Source organism: Sycon ciliatum, chromosome 10 (genome assembly GCF_964019385.1).
Source record: "Sycon ciliatum chromosome 10, ocSycCili1.1, whole genome shotgun sequence".
Taxonomy (NCBI): domain Eukaryota; kingdom Metazoa; phylum Porifera; class Calcarea; order Leucosolenida; family Sycettidae; genus Sycon; species Sycon ciliatum.
This window is the reverse complement of record NC_088652.1, coordinates 16,692,436-16,709,935: the sequence shown is the minus strand read 5'-3', so window position 1 is coordinate 16,709,935 and position 17,500 is coordinate 16,692,436. Positions and strand designations below refer to the sequence as shown.

Genomic DNA, 17,500 nt, shown 5'->3' with positions numbered 1-17,500 from the left:
CGTTTCCCTCTGCTTACGTCAGGGAAAGGTATCCTAAAACCACATGGCTCTCTCGCTGACTTCAGTCTCCTACAATATAGCCACAGTACTATCATGTGGTCTGTACTCGGCTTGTGGTGACCATACCAGTCATGTATCCCGGGTCCCAGACCATGACACGAATTGGTCATCGTACACCAGTACCGCGCCGGTACAGTTCATGTGTGTGATACAATCATGTACATGTATATCGACCGAGCTGTACAATCATGTATAATTATGCATATCGACCGAGCTGTACAATCATGTATAGTTATGTATATCGTCGAGCTGTGCATGTCGTACCGCACCATGCCTGGTTAAACCGTGTCAACGGGCTTACAATTCATCAGCGCTTGACAGCAATAAAAATGCAAATTTGCTAGGACAATGGGCATACTGCTTGGCGTGAAGGATTCCATCTACATCTAATCTCTCTATTAAAACAGGCGTGATTCGCCCGAGCGTAGTGCTTGAGACACGTGCAATCAGTGCTAACCAGATAACCACGAAGAGAGAGTAATACGTGTAACAGGCTACAGGCTACTAACACGACGTTCCCTTCTCGGGAAATTCAATCGCAGGCAATCAGTACAGACATGTATGGACAGGTAAGTTCACTTTCGTACACTGCCGGATCATGCATGGACCACACAGTTGGCTATCTTATCAACTACTGGAAGAATTTTCAGAATTGTGTTTCTCAATACAACTGTGTAGCCGGTGGTAACGCGGGGGTTGAAACTTTACTTTACTTTTTTTGGGGGGGGATTGAAAAGGGTTGAAGAAAAATCGACTCCCACCGCTAGCGTACATGGCCGGCCATAGGGTCGCCTGGCATAGTTCTACTCAACGTAATGCATCAACATCTTCTTGAGATAGCCTTAGTGTCATAGTGAAGGCAATTATTATAGGCATCTCTGACCTACCGATAGCTTACGCCTTGCTCATCGGTGGGTCCTTTGTGTCTGGTTTGGAGAGGTTTGAGTGGTGGTACATTCAGCGATGCAGCCAGAACAATACAATCATGTACAAGTCATGCACATTCGTAATCGTACTGCAGTCCATGCACTCCTGCACACTTTGATGGAGTGATAATTGGTACTGAACTGCACGAGCGAATGCGTGCAGCTTTTCTCACCACTGTACACTTTCACAAAGGATCGACAGTGTTGGAGCGGTCAATACAACTGTACTCGTACTCGTGTCCTCAGCGTGTCACAGTCACTACACAGTCCAGACCAGACCAGAGGGGAGAGTCGTATAATTATTGTGTGTGTGGGGGGGGGGGGGAGGTTTAAAGGATCTGGGATCATTCTACTGTAAATGCCTATTGAAGTGCTAACTCTAACGAGTTAAGAAGGAGAAATCTGTCGTTAAAATAGAAATCGTTATACAGAAATCGATACAATACTGTTGCTATTGAGCGTTGAGAATGAGTCAGAATCGTTACCTTTTGTTCGCGTAAACCAGTCAATGTTAGGAAATCGTTATAATTATATGCGCCTCGTTAGAATAATGGCTTTTACAGTACTCTTGGTACGTCTAACGAAGTAGGAATGGTGTACAGTACAATAATGCTACGCTCATGGCTAGCTGTAATGTGATGAAGTTGATTTTTCCAAAGAGGAACACACGCTTCCTGCCAAACTTGCTGTAATGTGCAAGGCATACAATGCTGTATAATGCAACGTTCTGTATCCAGTCGCTCTGTTGTCATACATGTAATTATTATTGTATGTTCGAAGACGAGCACAATCCCAGTGTCATACACCAAACACATGGAAACATTCACTCACACCGAGCTCAATGTACATGTGGATCTGAAAATGTACGTGGAAAGTAAACCAGAGTGCCAGTGGACGACACGTGAGCGACACGACACAAAACCACAAACCTTTCACGACACACATGCATCATACCACTCACTCGTTAGTCTCCAGAATATGGGACCATGTACACGAACACAGTATTCTCATGCACTTCCGGTTGGGTTGCGAGACCGTATCCCCCCCTGTCAAATGTCATCCCGGAATTAAAATTAACGCCCTGAAGATTCATGAATGACGAAACATGTACACAATGACATGACAGCACTGTAGCAGTAGAACTGCTCTCCGGGTGTACATGTATGACTCACACACACACCCTTGGTCTGAACGCTGACAATCATGTCAGAAAATGGCACCGCAATATCAGTTTGTTCCGGCCGCAAACAAGTTTTGTCTAACCACTCATTGCACAGAATCGACAACTGTGAGGCTTTCGCCCAACTTCGGTTCAACTTCAGTACTGTACACGTATTTCACTGTACACGTATTTCACTGTACACGTATTTCACTGTACACGTATTTCGTCAAGACTGGTTTTACGTTTACAATGCTCGCAGCTTTACGGGCAAAGACAAACTGACTCGCGATTCAGCGATGCTGCAATGTACGTTATTAATTAATGTTAACCCCGCTGTGCTCGCTCTTAGACCTGTCCCGATGTAACACTCCACAACAATGTAGCGAGGCCCGAAAAAGCAACAGGTCCCCCACGCACTGGCCGCAGTTTTACTATATTTGAACGCAGCGCGGAGGCGAGAAGGCACCACTGGTCCGCAAGTCTCGAACAACTCAGACCTGCATTGTAGTGAGCTCTTGTCGAGATCCCAGGACACCATGTTGTCATCACATTGCTGCTATTCGCGTTGATACGGAAGAATGCGAACTGTGTTAGCTCCAACAGTTAACCCGCCGGCCTCGTGATCACGATGAGTGCCAGAGTTTTAAGCGGTAGGAGATGCCGGTACGCGAGTGGTCGCATCATTCAACTAAAAAAAAGTAGTTTCCTTTGTGTCGCTGGGTCAAGGGCTGGTTCTTCACACCTTGTGCTAAGTGCATGAGTCTCATCTATTATGGAGTGACCAACGACCACCCCAGCTCCAGGGCCCTTTCAGGGAATTCCTAAATCCTGATCGCCCACCGAGCACTCGCATGGGTATTACTCCGGTATCTGCCCCAGCAGAGAACCTCCGGAACCGGTGCCACACAGCGCAAACTACTTATTTTTAGGAACTCTGCACCTAAGCCCGCTGTGACCCTGAGAGCCATAATGCAGACCTAGGACTATGAGAGGCACATTCCGGGAGACTGCAGTCACCCAGAGCAGTGCTGTGCCATGCGTTTCTCCTTGTAATCTCAGAAAAGGTGACGGTGGTCCCGATCAAAGAACACCTTCTTGCACCACAATGAAACGACCTGCAGCCCAGCCTTGAGAATCAATACGAAACAGCGTTCGGCCCTCTCCAACTTTCCCCATCACGACTAATAATAGTTTCTCACACTGTGACGGGAATGGTCTTAGCGACTGCTTCTCCCATTCCCGTTGGCCTTCCAAACACATAATGACTTACACTCTTTCTGCATGCTCTGTATGGTGATCTCCGAATTACTTATTATTATTCATGCATAATGGACAACTATTACTCTACACATTATCCACCTTTAGGAACACACTTTATTTGCCATCCAACTACACATCATTATTCTACCTCTTACACCGTACTCTGAACACAGCAGGGAGACTCCGTACATTTGATTCTGAAAAGATGAAGCTGGGGTATCTACATCTACATGGCTGTACAACTGTAAATGACTGTAGAATGGATGTACAGTCTTAGTTAGGCTATTTCCTCCGCCTCCGGTTGCAGCGGCTTCTTGTTGACGACTTCTCGCACTGTAAGCAATGATGGGTTGCTTGTCTCACAAACGAGAAATGTTACAATTTCGCGTTTGACAACAAACTGTTCGCTGAAGTACTAAAACAGTTTTAACTAGTGATTTGGCGGAGCAAGGTAAAGCTTGCTCCGCTCTGGTTAGCCCCAGGAGTCTTGGACTGCCTGGTATAAAGGAAATGGCCATTGCAGGAAGTATTGCGGGGGGGGGGGGAAGGGGTGTTCGTGCGTGATTTTGGTGACTATCGGCAGTACATGTACATGTACATATACTTCAAATGTTGGCAATATTTTAAAGTTGTTGATTGAAATACAACCAATTCACAACCAAGGGACACCGATTCGATTTGACAGACTTTGTTCTTCATCAGTGATGACCTCTGCATCTGGTGGATGCAATTTTTTTAACATTTGAGGATTCCCCGTTCTAGTTCTGCGTTAATTAAAAACAACCCAAAGTCTCGTTATTCTTACATGTATGTGGCCCTAGACGCTTGCCACGGAGACCTTGTCGTCTTGAAGTAGAACTGTATCGGCACGCCAAATACAAGTGCCTGTGTTTCACTCTCGAGTAGTACGTGTCAGCTTGCGAACTTCTTGCCATGGGTAACACATTCTTTGCGTGTTCAGCCATTCCGTGTTACTGACTGCGACAATTTGAACACTTCGTGTATGCGTATGTGTACATCATGTCGGTGGGTCGTATAAAGAGAAATTCTTACCATAAACAGAAACGCAGTTGACTTAGAATTTCTGCTTACCTCCATCTCAGGAACGTTGCCATTCCGGTTGATCAGTTCCCGGTCTAACGTTTCTACCGCGGCCCTGGAATGCCTCGCCGACACGGAGGACCTCGGCAAGATTGCATCTTCAGCAGGAGATTGCAACATCCTCCCCGCAGCTGGGGTTAGGGAAATGGCAATGAGAACCAGAGCCATGCCAGGCAACGTCATAGTGCACAGTGTAGGGTTTCACGGTCCAAACGCGGAGTGCTGGTCGGCGTGGGGTTAGGTGAGTGTGATGTTGTCGCCACTTGCAAGTAATCGACTGACTCTGCATTCACACAAGCGACTCTGAAAAATGTGGTGCTGGACAACCGTCCTTTTAAGCAGTTCTCCGGAACAGGCTGACTCGCGCTGCACCGAATCCAGTTCTTCTCTTGGTCGCTTTTTTCGGAGTCGGTAGTTATTGTCGAGCATGTGGCTGGTTCTCGATGCTTATCGGCCGGCAATACTCTTTCACAATGGATAGCACTTCTACTGCGGATCGTAGGCCAGTTCCGTGATGTCTACATGTTCGTCGGACCTTTCCCGATGATACTGGAAACTTGGTCGGTGGTTGGAGGAGAATGCTGTATCCGTACCTATTGCCTTTAGGATTGATGTATGTGTATGCGTAGGTGCAAACATTACAAGACGACCAGCGTTGCCTAGAAAGAGGCTAACCGTTTGAGGCGATGTGAAGAAAGTAGCACAACTCGAGCACTTCGCCACACGTCTGCGAATTTCACGCCCGCAACACTGATCGCTGTATTCACCAACTCCCCAGGGCTCCTGTCGAGCTCCCCGCGTGAAGAGCGTCCGGGCCTTCGGGGGGGTCGCGTACTGGGCGAAGATTAAACAAAGGGTGGCTCACTGCTATGCGGTGAAGACGACTGGTTGAGAATGTACCAACTCCGTGGTTATGTACATACAGGTATTTTACTGAACCGCTGCATTAATCAACTGCCCTGCATCTTTATCGGGCCCGCAGCAGTTCAATTTCAATGGGTGACAGGATACAAGTAAAGTTCAAGTGATGAGAAAACTTCATGAACGTGTTCGCCTTACCGTTGGCAACGAACAAGATGTTCCCAAGGCTCCTCGGGATATGCTGGGGAGGCCACGTCAAAACACACGCGTCACCGTGTTGTAGCGCGAGGATCAAGCTGTCAATGCGGCGCGCATTGCACTGTTTGGCCCTTGGGCAGTATCATCTTCTCCTGCAGCGTAGCAGGGAGTGATTACCCAGTGATGTGAACAGCTCTGTACTTGCCTCTACGCTCCACGCGCCCTAGCCCCTGTGCGGTCGTCACGGAAACAGGTGTGCAAAACTGCAGGCCAGAATTGACGGAATTTGTCCGCGTAATGCCAGTATCAAATCCCGGAAGGAGGATGCTGGTGGCTCAATCGAAGAAAGCTCGTACGAAGTTCACGGTACTGCTAGGATAACCACCCATTGGTTTGATTAGAGACGCTTCCAGGTTCAGAATCGAGATACCTCTGTACTCTGCTTACGTTGCCATCTGTACAGCATGCTAATGGCTCCTAATCTAATGGCTGATTCGATTTCTGGTGTTCAGCTGCGTGGCCAGCAAGAACACTGTTTCCCCTGATCAGTGTCCAAGGTGTCGTGCTGTGCGACATCAGCGACCAGGCTGGCTTCCTGAACGCCTGTGCACAGTCAATGCCTCATCGGCGACTTGCACAATGTGAATGCTGTCCGCACATCTGGCCTCAATCGGGTTGTTGCCTGAAAACGAGGGTGAATATGGTCCAAACGGGGCGCTACAGAGCACATTAATACGATGAACTACCCGTGACGCACTCTGCAAAAAAAAGTAGTTAGCAGGCGCTAGCGCTCTGAGCTGTAGGACATGTGAAGTGTTCGTGCATGTTCACTCTGCATGTGTGTGCAGTGTGCACAGCATCACTGGCCGCAATGACGCAGCACTCCTAGTGAGCGGGAATGATTCAATTCCGGACTGCCAACACCACTACTAGCCAACAGGCAAATAACGTCGCCAGAGATACAATCAGTATCATCACGACCTACATGTAGCTAACTGGTATGTTTACCCAGTATGTTGGGGAAAGAGTTCGGCTTAGAGAGCCTCCTCTGCCAGCAGTTTGCTGACAGTGTAGTGGACAGCTTACATAACGGATGTTCGTGTTAAGATGGTCATGTCAACTAACGTCCAATGTTGGAGGCTTTCCTCTTTGGAATCATTCCCACTACCGGCACAATCCTGAACAAACTCTCCTTATCTGCGATCTTCGTTGTTTTACATGTGTTTCTCTGAAGGAGGCATTGTACAATCCGGCCTGCGCCCATGTAAAGGCGCTACACAGTATCATCGGCGACTCGGAAACATTTGTTGATCGACTCTCGAGAGGTGGCTGCCACAGTAGTTCCAAAAACAATCTCAGCGCATTCCGATTCTCCCCCCGGTTTCACCTTGACATGCCAGAACAGTGCGGGCAACTGAAATCCGACCCCCTAAGCGGTGCACTGACATCGCAAAGACCCAACACGGGATAGTAAACCTACGAAATAGACTGTAGAGTCCGCTAGAATGTGAACGCATCGCTCAGGGTTCGGATTTCAGTTGCCAGCACTGTACAATCATGTACTGATGAACTTGTACTGTACATGTAGCACCAAACGCAAAGATGGATGGCATAGAGTAGCGTGAAGGGGAGGGGGTAACCGTAATGTGTGGCATCCTAACGAGTATGTAGCAAACAAAACCTCATTGCTACTTCCGTTTTCGTATTTTTATTTTCATTTATTTTCTCTTCATTTCTGACTCTTCTTACTGGTTGTCATCGCTTTCATAATATTGGGCAGAACTGCCCGTTTGCCATGCGATGTAAAATAAATAAACAACAACAACAACAAAAGACGAGATGACAACTACGTGTCGTGTACTGCATCCGACTTCACTACATAATTATGGTCTAAGAAACAATAGGCCAAGAAGTAAGAAGTGCGATGAACAGAACAGGACGAGCTGCATGTTCATGTCGCTACACCGACATATATGGGCATATTACGAATTACATAATTGATGTGGAATGTTTTCACTACACCTCGAACCCGTAACACACGACCTGTGAGTTGTAACAGATCAGAAGACTTCTTGAAGTGGAACACTTTGTTCAAGCTAACGCGCACAGGCTACATGTTTATTTTTTATTTCGGCCAGTCGGCAACTATCAATAATTTTCGTCTTCACAAGCCAGGGGAAGTAGCCATGTATGGGCGTGAGCACTAGGCATTGGCGGATAATGCTCGAAAAGGTGGCAGATTCTGCTCGAAAAGCAGTGAAATTGGCAGAACCATACAAACCTTATGGCGGACAATTCCTCGAATTCTGCTCCGTTTCTTTATCCACGTACATGTACATGTACCAAAGCTGCATGAAACTTGAAACTTGCCAGAAAAAGTACCGAATTCTGCCAATTTTTCTGCTGGCATTATCCGCATATGCCTAGTGAGCACACTATACTGCTACTAGTACATGTATACACATACTGTAGTACCCAATGCTGTAGACAGCAAGCTGTAGTACATGTACATGTATGTGCATGTAGCAGTAGTCAGAGAAAAAGGCGCAAAGGACGTGCTGAATCAGTGAATGGAGCACAGACTAGACAGGTGGAAGAACTCATTCTGCATGTAAAGAGGTGTGACCTGTCACGCGAACAGTCCTGAGCTACGCCACCTACATGTATACTACAACGGCTAGGCCTTTGCGGGTAATGCCGGCAGAAAAATTGGCAGAATTCGGTACTTTTTCTGGTAAGTTTCATGCATGTTTCGTATGTGGATAAAGAAATGGAGCAGAATTCGAGGAATTGCCCGCCATAAGGTTTGTATGGTTCTCAGTGCCAATTTTTTCTGCTTTTCGACCGGAATCTGCCACCTTTTCGAGCAGAATCCGCCAGTCCCTACAGCATAGTCACAGCAAAAGGCGCAAATATGAATAACTACTACTACTTGTTCCCTTCGGGAACGGACACGATAATTTACTTACTTTTACTACTACTACTACTACTACTAGTAAAATACCGTGTATTTCACTACGCCCCGCTTTGCACAATCATGTGCATCAAAAATGTATAAAACCCCAGTCGACCGGTGATGTAGTCTTGTGTGCATGGATTGCTGCGTGACTGGTGATGTAATCAGTGATGTAATCGGGTTGTGGTCGACGTTGAGGGAACATACAGTAACGTCGTGTATTGAAATCCGGGCTTCAATGATTCCTGCAGACGCCGATGTCAGGGAAAGGTTTCTACTCACATCAGGCTTCTATTCAAACCAGGTGTTTCTATGTATGGCAACACTAAAACCGTCCCAGGCTTACATGTACGTGGATGTGCCAACAGGGTATCTTGAAAAGCAGGGCATTCAAAACAGGCTTCTTGAGATAGGCTTAATACAATTTACTACATGTATACTAGGGTACACAATGGTGGACCTGGCCTGCCCTTCCGTGGGTGCACCTCCACACCAGTGTGAGGGCTTGGCCATCTGGCAATGCAGCTCACTTGTCCCGTCTGCACAAGCAGTGCCAGTGGCTTAGCGGAGGTCTGGGTGGTTGGCCAAGCACTGCACGCGCAGCGCCGTCTTGCATCTTCTGCGGGCTTTCCTTCTGCTGGGAAGCCAGCACAAGGTAGAGGCTGCTTTTTGTTTTGTTTTGTTTTTTTGTTTTGTTTTTTTATGACCACCACAGTATTATACTCCGTCTTGGGGGCCGGGGCGGGGGCCGGGGCGGGGGCCGGGGCGGGGGCCGGGGCGGGGGCCGGGGCGGGGGCCGGGGGTTGACATGGGGAAGCTGCCACACTGCATGAGGTGCGAGCTCGCCTCTCCGCACATAAGTGCCGCTCGCTCTAAGGCTGTTTGAACCATACAGCAGGTCGGGGATTTCCGATTACCGGTATTACTATTATGGCCTGCATAAAGGCGATTCGGGCTATGACGGTCAGACATCGAGCTCGCCAGAGGGCACCAACATTCTGGCAGACACCATCGGGACAATGACTGCAACATGTTTGTCAAAACTAAGGCGTTCAACTGAGGTACCTTGCGACGAGCTGCAAGGAAGACTGGCTTGAGCGCTTAACCGTGGCTACACTCTACAGAGGCATCATCATCATCATCTGCGTTGCCGAAAAAAAATACTAAAATAAAAATAAAAATAAAAAACGGCATTATGCAGCTGTGTAAGCAGTAGATGCACAGTGTGACAGCCAGAGGCAGAGGCATACAGAGGCATACCCACAGTCAATTGGGAACTCGTGGCCAGGCACAAGCCGGGGCACATGGATGCGGCTAATGGGGTTGCTCAGCACTTGTGCCAGTGGTTGTGAGATTTATCCCCTCACCCTCACCATTGGGCAGTGCATCTGCCGCTAGGATTTACCGGGTTTTAGCGGCCATCGTGAGTTCCCTTTGGGAACGGACACGATAATTTTAATTTACGGAGCCAGCGGAACTGACATTTAATCGTGACTTTGTTTCATATATTTATTATCGTCAAATTAGAGTCCTCCGGCTCGGTAGAGTGCTCAATATTCGTTCCGAACGGTTCGAATGGAGCTAGCTTACACACGTCACAGAGCACCAAGCATCGTTCGCTGTAACTAAGAGTACCATGGCCATAGGCAAACATCAGACAACTAATACTGGATGAACAGCCAAGATCCGATTATATGCAGCAGTGTTACAGAGGCAGCGATGTGTTAGCAAGAATGAGGATTTTTTTTTTTTTAAATTTCGGCCAGTCGGCTACTATCATTTTCGTCTTGGGGGCTAGACAAGGGGAAGTAGCCATGTCGGGGCATGAGCCCGCCTTTCGGCACCGGGAGTTGCAGCTCGCTCGACTTGACTCTACTGAGTGCAGAGGACCCACACCTTGATCTGGTGAGCTGCGTCGTGGGGATTTTGCAGTCAGATGTGCGACTGCGGGACTCGAACCCGCAATGAGGAATTTCATACATGGATTTAGCGGGCCTAGCAAGAGTGATTTAGGTCACACCGTTGTACTTGCCAAGCAGGAACGTTGCAGCATGGCGACACTTGCAGGAGATCCCCTCGACAGGCTCAAAGCCTTTGGGAAATTCTTAAAATACAATACAATACAATAACGTTACTTGGACACAATCTCCGTGCGTTTGTTAAGCGAGATTCTGCGGTCTGATGCTAGGATGTAGTGCTTCTCGGCTATGCAGAGGTTGCAGCGCCTTGCGACGTAGGCATTAGCACGCTCCTTGACAGCCCAGGAAATCTATCCTTATTTTAGGCATAACGTTGGTGTTCGTTATTGGATTTCCATAATCTTGGGCTTCCTGGAAAGCTCTCCGCAAGCAGAGCAACTAGAGCTCAAATTCAACACCACAACAGTCACATATCCAATTCCCCGGCGCCTCGAACAGTCCACAGAGCTGGATATACGAGCAAATTTCCTCGACGCCAGCCATTTCACTCTCATTCACCGCGGAACGCTCAATTTTTGGAATGTTCCCGATCGTAAGCACATGATGATATCCAGATGATTGACAGTGCTCATATTGGACGCAATCGTGATTTTCAGCCCGCATGCTTTGAAGACTTCAGTAACCTGCTTCCTTGTTCTGTCTGCCATAGGCTCACTAGCGTCCTTCAGACTCCAGTACTGCCAGACCGTCGTCCCGATACAGACCCACAGACTGTCTGCTGAGGTGCGCAGTGAGCTTCTCGAGAATTTATAGTCCGATTAGCTCACAAGCCTCCGCACCGTCATATGCACCAATGGTGACATCGAACATGTCTTCCCTGCTTTGACTACACCTGGCCATCTGAGAATAGCAGCGACTTCCGGGCATGCATAACGGTGTCTATATCGTCCTGGCTCACTTGCACGTGCATCTGGGCGAAGTTCAAGGCATCGATGAGGAGCTCCTTCGTGATGGATGGATAGAAGTTTACTATAATCAAACACCAGGAAGGAGCGTCGTTCCTTCTCCTCGATGCCCTTGAACCAGTCTGTCACATCTGCAGTACTTCTCAATTGCCTTGCACCTGTTGCACTGCGGAGTTTATCTGTCATGTCGCGGAGTATGATCCTGCTCACAGCGCCTGGCTGGCTCTTAGCAGGGTTGATGAGACGACATGGCAGGGCCTGCTGAAAGTTCTCCTTGTGGTCTTTGATCGTTATGAAGGCCACCGACTTTGCTAGCACCTCGGTTCTATCACCTATTTCATATTATTATTATTATCTTCTGTAACTTTCTCAATGGTCTTTTGCTAGCAGTATAGGAGCAGAATGATTCTGATCAAAAAGCAGAATTGGAAACAATTGCCCAGCAGAATGCCCCCACTCCGGCGCAGCCCCTGTGAAGGCCATGGTTAACGCACTTCACTTGAGCGCTTGGCCACGTACACGTACATGTACACGTACATGTACACGTACACGTACATGTACATGTATTAGGCCAGGGTTTACATCATGTACGTGTACATTATTATTCTTTTATTCCACGATGGCGTGACGCCAATAAGGATGGTTAATAAGTGCGATAGAACTGGTACTAGCCAGAACCAGCTAGATGGAAATTAACCGGGAGGCAAGAAGCAATGGATCATGAAAAACAAGCGGGGGCACACACACGTACATGTACAAGTAGGTGTCACACGCGCAGTGGGGACTACTAGTCAAGTAGCGGGTCACCCGGTATTTATTAGTTTGTGTCCAACACTACTACTAACAGTTATAAGCAAGATGTCCATGGCAGTCTTACCCTACATGTATCTGGAAATCAAAATAATAAAATTATTAAAACATTTACTTATGGCCAGTGTATGACTTGCATAGTTACATTACACTGTATGTTGGTCTTGTCCCGAATAGAGTTTTAGACTTCATTTCACTGGTAGATGACATGGTAAACAAGACTTGTACTAGTATCCAAAGGCACATGCTGTTCTTGACTGTCACGTACCCCTCTGTAACCTGCGCGAAACCAACCGTCGTCCTTGTCCTTGGCTGACCCTCGAGCTTTTTTTCAGCTGTACGGCAGCGCAAAGCCGCGCACAAATTGCTTATTCGCTCCCCAGAGGACCCTCAGCAGCGGGACCACCACCGGAAACTTTGTGCAGTTGCACAGAAGTTGGATAGAAAGCTGAAGAACCAGTACTTCAAGGAACGCCTGGAGGCTGCTGGAACAGACTTTGGAAAGCTGTGGCGCATTGTGAATACCGTCAGTAGTCGGACGAAGTCAACACCTCCGCCTCTGGTAGCTGCGTTTGGGAAAGTCGTATCTGACCCTGGGCGCCATCCAGCCTGCTTCGGATCGTTCGGTACGTAACGATCCCGATACCTTCAACCAGTTTCGACCCGCCCTAACCGAAGAAATCTTGACCCTGCTGCAGTCCGTTGATTCATCCAAAGCCACAGGCCATGATGAATTGCCAGGTGTTGCTCTGAAGAAGTCCGCAGGAGAATTAGCTCCTTCTCTGTGCATGATATTCAACGCTTCGCTCTCGACGGGCAGATTTCCACGCCAGGTCAAACTTGCTAATGTGCTTCCTTTGTTCAAGGGTGGGGAGCCATGATCCTCTTCAAGCTGCTTCTTATCGGCCTATCTCTCTCCTGCCTATTGTCTCTCGTCTACTGGAGAAACTAGTGAAGGCTCAACTCATGTCATACATAATGGAAAACGATCTCCTCCCTTCTTCGCAGTTTGCATACAGGAGGCGACACAGCACTGAGGACGCCCTTGCCCTAGCGATAAACCGCTGGCTAATAGCAAAGTATGAGCGGAAAGAAACAGGCGTAGCATTTGTCGACATGTCCAAAGCGTTCGACTCTGTCAAGCACAAATTGCTGCTGGAAGAGCTCTCCAACATGGGTGTGACAGGCACTGCGAATTCCTGGCTTGCTAGTTACCTCGGCGACCTCTACCAGCGTGCAGTTTTTGGCGGAAGTATGTCAAGCTACACACAGTTCAGTTGAGGCGTGCCACAGGGCTCCGTTCTCGGCCCACTGCTCTTTACCCTGTATATTCGCGACATCCACAATTGCATCCCACGTCCCGTCGTTCATCAAGAGTTTGCGGACGATATCGTTCTCGAGGCCTCTGTGAGTCGAGCAGTGGTGTGCACCTCCTGAAATGGGTGAGGAATGTATGTATGTATGTATGTAGAAGTTTATTTAACGTCGCACCACAAACAGGCGATTTCGCCTCCTTTGATACATGTGGACGACAGAAGGAATGAGAGAGAGGGGGGGACAGAAGTATGGAGAGAGGAATGATAGAGGCCGGCAGCTGGTTCCAAATGGGGATGACGGAGTAGGGAAAGGCTCGGCTCACATTATTCCTGGAATTTGCAGGAAGAACATTCTGTAACTGATGGGGATGCGCGGTGGATAGTCGTGCAGCCCGGCGGTTGAGGCGTGTAGTCCTGGGCTGGTGTGTCGGGGGTGGAGACATTCTCGAGAGAAGCGAGGGAGAATTATCGCAAAGGGCAGAGGCAGAGCTCTCCCTTTCCCCCATGGTGCGTGATGTGCGCCTTGATCCCGAGACCATTGGTCGGGGGAGCGCACTTCACCTCACCGGCACAGCTCCATAGCACCTGCACGCCCTTTGTAGTCCCCTATGTTCTCTTAATGTTGTTGTTGTTGTTGTTGTTGTTGTTGTTGTTGTTGTTGTTGTTGTTGTTGTTGTTGTTGTTGTTGTTGTTGTTGTTGTTGTTGTTGTTGTTGTTGTTGTTGTTGTTGTTGTTGTTGTTGTTGTTGTTGTTGTTGTTGTTGTTGTTGTTGTTGTTGTTGTTGTTGTTGTTGTTGTTGTTGTTGTTGTTGTTGTTGTTGTTGTTGTTGTTGTTGTTGTTGTTGTTGTTGTTGTTGTTGTTGTTGTTGTTGTTGTTGTTGTTGTTGTTGTTGTTGTTGTTGTTGTTGTTGTTGTTGTTGTTGTTGTTGTTGTTCTCTTCCATTCTATGTAGGCATGTGCACTTTCATAAAAAATAAAAAAATAAATAAAAAGAGGGCAGCGATGGTGAGGCGAATTGTGAGGCTAGGAAACCAGAATAGCCGATGTATTGTCTTGATGGCTCGCTCCTGCACCCAGTCCAGCCGATTCAAGTGGGAGGGAGCTGCCCCCATTTAGGCGATTGGGCAATACTTCATAACCGGCCGGACAAAGGCTTTGGAGGCTCGAAGTCGGGCAGGAATAGCCAGCAAGTGCAATGCCTTGCGCAAGGCTCCAAGTCTCTGCGTTGCTCGGACTACAACGATTTGGATACGCTGGCTGAATTTTAGCTGTTGGTCAAACGACGTGACGCCGAGTACCCCGATAGCTTGCAACAGAAAGAAACCTTCCTGGCATCCGTTACACATTGTGTGCATGTTCTGCAACATGCCCGACAGCAATGCAAGGAGCGAGCTTCTAGAAAGCTGTCATCTGGCTCCTTGCAAGACAAGCAATGGTGAACAGGTATTTAAGCGAGCTGCTGATGTTAGCCGCCAAAGCGATATACCTGTCCTGGTCGACAGATCTGGACACGAGCACACCACTGCGAGGGAGAAAGCCGAGTGCTTTGCCCAATACTTTGCCACGCAGTGCAGCCTCGGCTCCAACGATTTCTCTGCCTCTGATCAGCTCCCTGTTATGCAACTTGATGCCTCGGCACCTCAGATCATAGCCATCCACTTTCGTCCAACCAATGTCCGTCGTCAACTAGCGGCGCTAAATCCGCACAAGGCCACTGGCCCCGATGGCATATCAGCTAGAGTCCTCAAGGAATGCCACAGGGAGCTGGCAGAGCCTGCTGCTCGCTTGTTCTCTTGCTGCTTCAGAGCAGGGGTCCAACCAGCTTCCTGGAAACTAGCCCATGTGTCCCCCATACACAAGAAGTCCTCCAAGTCAATTGTTTCGAATTGTCGACCTGTGTCTCTCCTCAGCATCCTGTCGAAAGCAATGGAGAGTACAGTCAACTCCCAGCTTTTTTTTTTTTTTTTTTTTTTTTTTTTTTTTTTGGAATGCACTTTGTTTTTTCGATAGTGAGGAAAATGTTATCAACTCCAAAGCACGAAAAAGGCCAAAAACTAAACCAAGAACATATGCAATAACATGTTATTTATAAAGACAGGACAAGTGAATAATTAGTCAGTCCATTGTTCATGATGATCTTCGCCGGTTACGTCGGCAAGCGAGCCTCCGCCACTGCCAAAGCAGCGTGGGCTCCGCAGGAGGGTGCAAATTTCAAACCAAAATTTAAACGCCTACAACCGCGAATGCACACGATACAGGATTTCAGAAGGCTGAAGGAAATCCTGCATCTAACAAATGCCATAACATGAGAGTAATGCTCACCCCTCTTCTCCGCCAACAGATGAGCAATTCGTTTGTACAGTGCTGTTGATGCTGGACCCATTCCGCCACTGGCTGACATGACCGCCGGAACAAAGGAGGCTTGCTCAACCTGCCTCACCCGCTCCTCATAGTGCCTTCTCTTTTCTTTGTCATGTCGCTGATACACAATAGTATGTGGTGCAGATCGATTTGAGCGTGAGTGAGGATTAAAAACCCGTATATCAATAAGTGTACGCTCAAAACGACTGCCCCACAAACCATTGGCAGCGACATCCAACCGGGCACGGTCTTCCACATTTGCGGTCCGGTAGCGAAGACGCTCCCCCGTCAGCGGTTGCAGCAAGGGCTCGATGGACACACTGGTGCACACCTCGTCCAGCAGCCGGGCCGTGACGTCCCGAATACCATTGTGTCTAATGGAGGGAAACCCTCCATAGGGGCACGACAGGGAATGCGCGACAGTTGCCTCTTGGCCGCAAGAGCAGTGTGACGGTACCCTGGCCGGTGTCCATCCGTAACGGAGGCAGAGTCCGTCCAAAACTCTCCCTTTGTTAAATTAAAATGATATTTCTTAAATGGACGGCACGTCAGCCAGCTCGACGACCCTTTCTCCTTCGCGACGTCTATGACATGTCGTAGCGACTCCGACGCACTGCCCGATATCGCGTCGAATTCCAGTTTCTGATGACGTCGAGAAGATGCCTTGGCGTCTCTCTTGGCCGATCTGATTAACACTACCGAGTCACCGATGGAGCCATCCCCTGACAAAATTCTCCGAGACAAAGGGTTGGTCATCCGAACCGACGAGTCGTATTGTTGGCATAGGGACACAGCTTTTGAACTTCTTGGAACGCCAGCTGAATACTCGTCAGTACGGTTTTCGTCGGGGCACCGGAGCTGCAGACCTCCTGACTGTCCTACAGTATGAGTGGGCTAATGCCATGGCGTAAGGTGGAGCTATGCAAGCAGTTGCCGTGGACATAGCGGGGGCTTTTGACAAAGTGTCGCATGCTGGTGTACTTCACAAGGCCCACCAGCAGTGGCAGTTGGGGATAGGGGTTCACTGCTCGCATGGCTTTAATACCCACTACCTGCAATGTCGCACCATTAAAGCAAGAGTACATAACTTTTTTTAATTTCACACAAATCCTCACAATAATCACAGCACTTGAGGATCTTAGTTAAAAAAAATACTGCTTTCAACACTTGTTTAGTCTGACACTTCACGGATGACTTTTACTGCGCCAACATGCATGAATAGGAAAGAGGACCACGAGAGGAAAAGGTCTTCTCGCTTTTCATCCTGTGTGTGATTATTGTGAGGTTTTGTGTGAAATTTTAATTTTCGGCTATCACATTTCGTTAATTTCTTACTTTTTAGACGGGGCCCGTGGACTAGAACACAATAACTTTTTTAGAAAACTGCCATAAAGCAGTTTTTATTGCTATAGTACAGTGGTCCCTCTATAATCCGGCACCATTTGTGCCACGGAAATCTGCTGGATTAGGGAGGGTGCTGGATTAACAAATCTGATTTACTGCTGCAATGTGCATGAAGAGGACATTTGGCTACTGAAAATTGTGCTGGTTTATCGAGGGTGCTGGATTATAAAGTGCCGGATTAGAGAGGGACGACTGTACCACT

At 48.1% G+C, this 17,500-nt stretch overlaps 2 protein-coding genes across 2 annotated transcripts in view; one reads left to right on the top strand and one right to left on the bottom strand.

Moving 5' to 3' along the window:
• LOC135825574 (uncharacterized) overlaps positions 1-6,016 on the bottom strand; it is an 18,774-nt gene extending 12,758 nt beyond the window's left edge. Inside the window, exon 1 of the mRNA XM_065338184.1 lies at positions 4,501-6,016. Within this exon, the coding sequence (XP_065194256.1) occupies positions 4,501-4,692 (192 nt within the window). The 5' untranslated portion in view covers positions 4,693-6,016. The remainder of the gene's footprint in view (positions 1-4,500) is intronic.
• The window catches only part of LOC135825833 (uncharacterized), a 109,134-nt gene that overhangs the window by 73,180 nt on the left and 18,454 nt on the right, over positions 1-17,500 (top strand). The gene's annotated exons all lie outside the window — the stretch shown is intronic.